General features: G+C 42.8%; 1 protein-coding gene across 1 annotated transcript in view; it reads left to right on the top strand.

Annotated features, from left to right (window-relative positions):
- cnbd1 (cyclic nucleotide binding domain containing 1) overlaps positions 1 to 8,982 on the top strand; it is a 95,452-nt gene that overhangs the window by 9,835 nt on the left and 76,635 nt on the right. The window contains exon 2 of the mRNA XM_043688133.1: positions 8,818 to 8,890. Within this exon, the coding sequence (XP_043544068.1) occupies positions 8,818 to 8,890 (73 nt within the window). The remainder of the gene's footprint in view (positions 1 to 8,817; positions 8,891 to 8,982) is intronic.

Here is an 8,982-nt window from a genome sequence, read left to right as displayed (position 1 = left end):
ATCTTTCAACATAAGATAGTCCCGCCATTCCAGGAATTGACCTCGTGAACCTACGCTGCACTCCCTCAATAGCCAGAATGTCTTTCCTCAAATTTGGAGACCAGAACTGCGCACAATATTCCAGGTGCGGTCTCACCAGGGCCCTGTACTGCTGCAGAAGACCCTCTTTGCTTCTATACTCAATCCCTCTTGTTATGAAGGCGAGCATGCTATTAGGTTTCTTCACTATCTGCTGTACCTGCATGCTTACCTTCATTGACTGGTGTACAAGAACACCCAGGTCTCTTTGTACTGCCCCTTTACCGAACTTGACTCCATTTAGGTAGTAATCTGCCTTCCTGTTCTTGCCACCAAGTGGATAACCATACATTTATCCACATTAAATTGCATCTGCCATGCATCTGTCCACACACCTAACCTGTCCAGGTCACCCTGTAATCTCCTAACATCCTCCTCACATTTCACTCTGCCACCCAGCTTTGTATCATCAGCAAATTTGCTAATGCTACTATTAATACCATCTTCTATATCATTAATATATATTGTAAAAAGCTGCGGTCCCAGCACTGATCAATGCAGTGCCCCACTGGTCACTGCCTGCCATTCCAAAAGGGAGCTGTTTATCATTACTCTTTGTTTTCTGTCAGCCAACCAATTTTCAATCCAAGTCAGTACTTTGCCCCCAATACCATACGCCTTAATTTTGCTCACTAACCTCCTATGTGGGACTTTATCAAAGGCTTGATGAAAGTCCAGGTACACTACATCTACTGGATCTCCCTTGTCCATCTTCAGAGTTACACCCGCAAAATATTTCAGAAGATTAGACAAGCATGATTTCCCCTTCATAAATCCATGCTGACTCTGTCCTATCCTGTTACTACTATCCAGATGTGCCGTAGTTTCATCCTTTATAATTGACTCCAGCATCTTCTCCACCACTGAGGCCAGACTAACTGGTCTATAATTTCCTGCTTTCTCTCTTGCTCCTTTCTTAAAAGGTGGTACAACATTATCCACCCTCCAATCCGCAGGAACTGATTCTAAATCTATCGAACTCTGGAAAATAATCACCAATGCATCCACGATTTCTAGAACCTGGAAAAAACAGAAAAGACCTCTGCTGGACAGCCCGTATTTGCGGCTCAGTTGTTCGAAATACATCATAACCTCCTCCTCAAACAAGTCTCCCAAACTGGAAACTCCTCTCCTGCCCAAAGTTTGAACCCTGCATCCATCATCCCTGGTCGGAATCCCAGCATACCAACTATGGGAGTGTGTGGCAAAGTCTTGGATAAGCAACCCTCACTCTGATGCATTGCCCTCCATGCCTTGACTGTACAATCGGGTTCCGTCAGTGGTCCATAACTGTCCTCGTCTTATCCATGAAAAACAGGTTAATAAGAAGGCACTTTGCCTGGGAGGCCTCGATATCCAGCCATATTGAGCCTGGATCGTTTCCTGCCCAGTCACGCACAAAGAACAGCAGGGGACTCAATTGATACCTCCTGATGTCTGGGAAATCAACTCCTCCCCAACCTTGAGGCAACTGTATTTTAGTAAGTTGAAGGGCCACCCACGACGCTAGATGAAGGAACTAAACCAACCCATGCGTTTCTGCAACGTTGATCTGGGAAACATTATAGGGAGCATACGCATGGGATAAAGCAAACGAGGGAGATCATTCATCTTAACAAGGGCTATTTGGCCCAACCACAAAATTGGAAGAGCCTCCCATCTCTAAAGATCCCGCCTAACACAGTCGAGCAGGTGAGCAAAAATAGCCGATCAAACATGGGGGGGTAATAAAGATACCTAGGTATTGGAAACCCGTCTGTGACCACTTAAAGGGAAACCTAGGGCCACCTTCAACCTCTGGCACTTCCTTGTCACCCAAAGGCATAGCTTGCAACTTTGCAAAGTTGATATTATATCCTGAAATGGCCAGATATGAATTAATACTTTGTGTCAGATGGGGTATGGAGGTCATTGGGTCTGACAAAAACAGAAGGACATCATCCACATACAGTGTAATCTTGTGTACCCTCGATCCCACTTCAGGAGCGATTATGTGGATGTTCTGACAAATGGCTCTATCACCAACGTAAGCAACAATGGTGAGAGGTGGCAGCCATGATGACTGCCCCTGCCAATCCTAAAGTTCCCAGACTTCACTCCATTGGTGATGACTGCAGCCAGAGGGTGGCGATATAGAACCTCCACCTCCGATATAGCAAAGACCCCACCCAACCCAAACTGCTCTAAGACATAAAAAAGATATGGCCATTCCACCCACTCAAATGCTTTCTCTGCATTCTAAGGAAATCACCAACCCCTGGATCAATTTTTGCTGACATGCTTGGATCATATTCAGCAACCTTCTAATATTATTAGAAGATCTACGGCCCCTTATAAAACCTGTCTGATCCTCTTTGACAATATAGGACAACTCCTTCTCCAATTTCAGTGGCAAAATCTTAGACAGAATCTTAAAATCTGAATTTAATAGAGTGATGCGCTTGTATGAGGCACAATCCTCAGGAACCTTCCCCTTCTTAACAATTAGGGCAATATTGGCTTCTCTCAAAGATGATGGTAGGCATTAATGCATAAAGGAGTAATTGTACATCTCCAACATCGACCCTGACAGAATCCCTATAAACTCCTTGTAAACTCACCCGGGATACCATCAGGGCCAGGAGCTTTCCCACTCTGAAGTTGCCTAGCTGCCTCCTCTATTTTCTGAACCGTCAAGGGGAGAGGCCTGTTCCAGGGTTAATCCCAGGATGTCCAGGTTCTTAAAAAAGGTTTCCATCTTGGCTGTCCTATCCTCACAGCCTTTAGACCGATACAATTCACAGTAAAAATGCCGAAAAGCCTCATTAATTCTTTTGGCATCATATGTAAGGACTCTGGTGCTGTGTCCAATGGCAGTAATGGATTGGGGAGCATGCTTTTTCCTAGTCACATACGCTAAATACTTCTCTGGCCTATACCCGTACTCGAACAGCCTTTGTCTAGCAAAAGCAAGTTCTTCCTTTGCAATATGTGTAAGTATTGAATTCAAGGCTGTCCGAAGGGCCGTTATCTGCTGTAGCTTGATTACTGAAGGCCTTGCAAAATATGTTGCCTCAGCGCTTCCAGCCATGTCTCAAGTAGACACTGCTGTCCCCCCTTCCAGCGGCCAAATAGGAAATAGCTAATTCCTAGCAAAGGCCTTAGCGGTCTCCCATAGCATAGACGGACTACTATTCATGCCTGAGTTGATAGGATTCCTGAAGAAGGGCTTATGCCCGAAACGACGATTCTCCTGTTCCTTGGATGCTGCCTGACCGGCTGCGCTTTTCCAGCAACACATTTTCATGCCTGAGTTGATAGTCAAGAACTCCTAAAACTCCCTCAAAACGTATTCCACAATTTGGAATCCTTAAGGAGAAAAGGATCCAGATGCCAGTGCTGCAAACCTAGCCCCTCACTCTTGGCTTTGACCTCCAAATACGCCACCACGTGATCAGAGATAGCCATATTCCCAATTTTACAACCTACAATCGAATCCATAAGGGTTGAAGGAGCCAAAAAAAATCAATCCTTGTGTGACATTTGTCCTTGCTGGTAGGGTGAAGACACCTCCAAATGTCCACCAGCCCCAACTCCTCACATAAGTCAGCCACCTGCTTGGCCTGCCAAGAAATAGTTGGTGGCCCACTAGGCATCCTATCCACTGTCGGCTCCAAAAGGCAATTGAAAATCCCCCTATAATAATGTGCCGTGTTCCAAAGGCACTCGACTTAGAAGAGACACTAATCAAAAATTTGAAGGGATGTGCCGGAAGACAGTAAACATTTTAAATGCCATATTTCCCCCCATGTATCAGGGCCTTAAGTATCACAAACCGCCTTGCTCACCTTTCACCTGCTCTAATAATGTGAACAGAAGATTTTTCTGGATAAGTTCAGGCACTCCCCTACTTTAGTAGTAAGGATAAAAAGAATACCTGATCATAACCCCCCCCCCCCCCCCCCCCCCGTTGTAACTTCAGGTATTCCCCATCATCAAGATGGGTTTCCTGCAACAGGGTGATATCAACCTTTTCACTCTTAAGGTGAGAAAACATTTTTTCCTTTTGATGTTCCAGATGCACCATTTAACAAAACTCTTAGCCATATCCCCTTTCAGGGACCCTAGAATCCCTGGGAGGGAGAATCCTGCTTGCAATGTGCCAAGCACAAGTGAATGGCGACTCAGAGTCTCAGAGTTGTGTATACTCAAACTACTCTATCATAACTACAAACAACTATTACTACCAAAAATCTACAAAGAAAACCAACTATAAAACCTATGAATGGGAGACTCTTCCCTCTGCCCATAGGGGGCACTCACCCTCCCCAACCCCTCCTCCACAGCTCCTTAGGGCCTGGACTGTGCCCCAGCCTTAGGCAAAAAAAAGTAAATAAACAAGGGGATGATCCAATGTCAGGATAAGCACTCCGACCATCCCCGGTTCCATGTCACCCCTACTTATGACTAAAAGAGAAAAAGAACAACAAAAAAGGAAAACAGAGGACACCCACAAACTTTCCCATGATAAAATCCAGTTATAAAAATATAATAGGAACAACATATTCCAAGATTTTTGTTTTTCTTAAATTATTAGGGAAAGAGAAAAAAAAGGGAAAAGGGAAAACACAGGGAAAGAAGGAAAATAGGATGAACATTAACCGTATGCTTCTGACCAATTGGTCTTTTTTAAAGTGTCTACAAAGTTCTTGGCTTTATCCGCCAAGTCAAATATATGAAATGAGTCCCCTGGCTGAGTCGGAGCACCACGGGGTACCTCATGGAGTACTGGATGCTCAGGTTCCTCAGCCTCTGTTTAACTTCATCAAAGGACTTCCTCTTTTTAATTACAGCTGCTGAGAAATCCTGGGAAAACCTGAGTTTTGAATCCTTGTGCAGCACTGCCTGTGGATCTTTCCCCAGTAATCTGGAGGCTTCTATCATTCTTTGCTTGTCCTTGTATGTGGGAAGTGCACTAGGACCGGGTGGGTGCACTGTACCGGCCCAGATCTGCGTACCGCCACCCAATAGGACCTTTCAAATGCATCCGCCCGGATTCAATTTGAAGGTCCAGGAACTGTGGCAGCCAGTTTTCAAAGAAGCTGACTGGCTGCCCACCTTCGCCCTCTGGGAGCCCAACAATCCAAAGATTCATCCTTGGACCTTGATTTTCAAAGTCGTCGACCTGATCTTGCAAAGACCGCTCATCCTGCTCCAATATCTGGATCCGTTCGCTCGAGGACTTAATCGCTGCTTCTGAGGCCATGGTTTGACCCTCCGCCTCCTCCATCCATTCCCCGAGGATCTGGAGCTCCCGTTCACGCTTCTGTAGCATGGATGTGATGGGTTGGACCTGGGCATGGAATTCCTCAATCACAGCCTCAACCTTTGTGGTAAGTCTCACCATCACCGTTGCCAATTCCTGTGAGTCTGTCAGGTCCCTCGGCGGTTTGGGAGAGGCTGCTGCTGGGAGAGGCCTTGGTGTGCCCGGTACTGCAGGGGAGTGTCCTCCTTGTTGCTGTTCACTCGCTCCTTTTCCTTTTGGTATCCTTCCCACTCCAAATTGTCAATGAACAAGTATTCTTCAAGTTTTTAAATTAACAATTCATCTATATAAGTTGGCCAGAAATAGTTAAAAAAACCAATATGTCTTCGCTGTTAGGCAGAGCCATCCACAGCAGTTCTACTGAATTGTTGCCATCTTGCTGAGTCCATCAATCTAATTTAAAAAATTTTTTTCAAAAACTACAATGATCTTCATCTTAACTATTCACAAATGTGTCTCTGTTAAGGTTAGCTTAGATTCCCTACAGTATGGAAAAAGACCCTTCGGCCCAACAAGTCCACACCGACCCTCTGAAGAGTAACCCACCTAGACCCATTCCCCTACCCCATATATAGCCCTGATTAATACACCTAACACCATGGGCAATTTAGCATGGCCAATTCACCTGACCTGCACATCTTTGGATCGTGGGAGGAAACCAGAGCACCGGGAGGATACCCATGCAGACACAGGGAGAATGTGCAAACTCCACACAGACAATCGCCCGAGGGGGGAAACGAACCCGGGTCGCTGTGAGGCAGCAGTCCACCGTTCTATTATTAATTGGTTACATAAACATCTACTCAGGTTAATCATTGTCATTGCATGGTCAATGATGGACAACTTTGTGGACATCCCCAAGTCTTCTCATAATCCCATGATGTTTACCAGGCATCTTTATCATCTATCTTTGTGCTTTCACGATGCATGTTATTCAACCACATTCCAATACTGACGCCTGCACCTGTTAATCAATTCTCGTTGAGTGCAGGATGGCAACTTCTCCCAACTGTCTGTTGCAGGAATTAAGATATACCCTTAACGATAGCTCGTAGGTTGAATTTAGAAGTTCAGGATACCTATATAGATGTATATAATATAGAGTGACAATTACATTAAAAAGTCTTAATTACTGTGGGATCTGACCTTTCCTTCTAATCTTTACTAAATAACAAAACTTTGAACTGCCTGGTAAAAGGGGCCTTTATCAAGATTTATCAAGAGCGTTCTAGCTGTCTAAAGCTAGCTGTCTACAGTAATCCATTTACTTTGATGTGACACATTGAAACTTCTACTTTATGTAGACACATTTACATGCGTAATCACCTAAAGGTCTTTACTAATGTGAGTGAAGATTTTCCCCTTCTATCCCATATTAAATAACAAACTTTAAATTAGCTGGCTATCTATCAGTGCCTCTGTATCAAAACTGACTCAGTGAAAACAGTGGCTTCATTTGCTGCATTGTAATATGACCCTATTTGTGTAATTTACATTGAGTTATAGAGTCATAGAGATGTGCAGCATGGAAACAGACCCTTCGGTCCAACTCGTCCATGCCAACCAGATATCCCAACCCAATCTAGTCCCACCTGCCAGCACCTGGCCCATTTCCCTCCAAACCCTTTCTATTCATTTACCATCCAGATGCCTTTTAAATGTTGCAATTGTACCAGTATCCACCACTTCCTCTGGCAGCTCACTCCATACATGTACCACCCTCTGAGTGAAAAAGTTGCTCCTTAGGTCTCTTTTGTATCTTTCACCTCTCACCCTAAACCTATGCCCTCTAGTTCTGGACTCCCCAATCCCAGGGAAAAGACTTTGTCTATTTATCTTATCCATGCCCCTCATGATTTTATAAACCTCTATAAGGTCACCCCTCAGCCTCCAACAGTCTAGGGAAAATAGCCCTAGCCTATTCAACTTCTCCCTATAGCTCAAATCCCCTTGTAAATCTTTTCTGAACCCTTTCAAGTTTCACAACATCTTTCCAATAGAAAGGAGACCAGAATTGCACACAATATTCCAACAGTGGCCTAACCAATGTCCTGTACAGCCGCAACATGACCTCCCAACTCCTGTACTCAATACTCTGACCAATAAAGGAAAGCATACCAAATAACTTCTTCACTATCCTATCTACCTGCAAGCCTCCACTTTCAAGGAGCTCTGGACTTTGTTCAGGTCTCTTTATTGAGCAACACTCTCTAGGACCTTACCATTAAGTGTATAAGTCTTGCTAAGATTTGCTTTTCCAAAATGCAGCACTTCACATTTACCTAAATTAAACTCCATCTGCCACTTCACAACCCATTGGCCCATCTAGACACTTCATTATCTTGTCTGGTTGCTATGAGTACAAAGGTCGTGATTCTGACTCTGTAAATGACTGCTTCAGCTAAGAATCTTCTTTGGCCATTTTTATGTTAGCTATAAACCACAACAGCCATTTTATGTTAAGTAAGAGCCATAGACAGCCCTAATACTTATAAAGAAAAGGGAAGAATATGAGTGCCAATATTGAGGGAAACGTTTATATCTGAGGACAAATGTAAAGTTGCTGTTATAAGCATTCCAAATGACAATAGTCTCTTTATCTAAATTTATTCCTCAGTTTTTTTTTGCTCTAACACTGCCAACTAAATCAAACTAAACTCTCTCTCTCTACAGATGCTGCCCAGCCTGCTGAATATTTCCAGCATTTTCTGTTCATATTGTGTAAAACTTACAATTTACTTTTATGTATTTCTATGAACTATAATTTTGTAATTATCAGACTCAATATCCAATTGTACTGTCTCCTATCTTCTTAAAGCTTTCACTACATTCTTACATGCTGGGTAAGCTTATTTAACTTGTTTCTTCCTACTGTGGTTTCTCTCCCAATTAGGTATTTCCACATGCTTTCAAAAATGGTCATAAAACCTCATGTGCCTTATTTTTCAGAGATTATTCTCAGTTGCCAAGCAACCTATTACTGTTTGGAATAGATATAAGATCAATTAATCTCAAAGCCAAATATTGATCTTTTCCTGTCTGTGGTATTCACCTTCTGTATGTGCACAACATTGCTTACCTGTTTAGCAAGTGTTCTGACCAGTTTTTCCATTGATATATTGTTCACTAATTTCAAGCATTTAACTACCTTATGTACATATTGTCAGGTGAGTATAAATTAATTCTCTGGAAGATTGCTTTGTAGATTCCCAAAGCAAGGTTGGATTCATGGAAACTGAAATTTCAGTTTTAATACCTATTGGTAAATGTGTCCAGTAGCTGTTGCAATCCTGTTTAAAATTCATTATTACATTTAATAGATCAAATACAATGTTTTTCATTTAATATAAATGCATCTAGAAATATCCCCAGCACATTAATTCTGCAAGAAGTTTTCAAACAAAAGCAATATTTTTACTTTTCTGTCTTTCTAGGATTTCAATTTTTTGCGGGAATTGATTATCAAAATTTGGACAAATTATGCACCATTTGTGGTCTACAGAGCAGGTACCACTCGAAATAGTGAAACTAATTTTATTTTATTTTGTGAACTGTTTATAGTCTCTTTGCAAGTAGGGATAAGTGTTATCACCAAAAAG

Source organism: Chiloscyllium plagiosum, chromosome 4 (assembly GCF_004010195.1).
Source record: "Chiloscyllium plagiosum isolate BGI_BamShark_2017 chromosome 4, ASM401019v2, whole genome shotgun sequence".
Taxonomy (NCBI): domain Eukaryota; kingdom Metazoa; phylum Chordata; class Chondrichthyes; order Orectolobiformes; family Hemiscylliidae; genus Chiloscyllium; species Chiloscyllium plagiosum.
The sequence above is the reverse complement of the archived record's forward strand: the minus strand, read 5'-3'. Positions and strand labels throughout refer to the sequence as shown.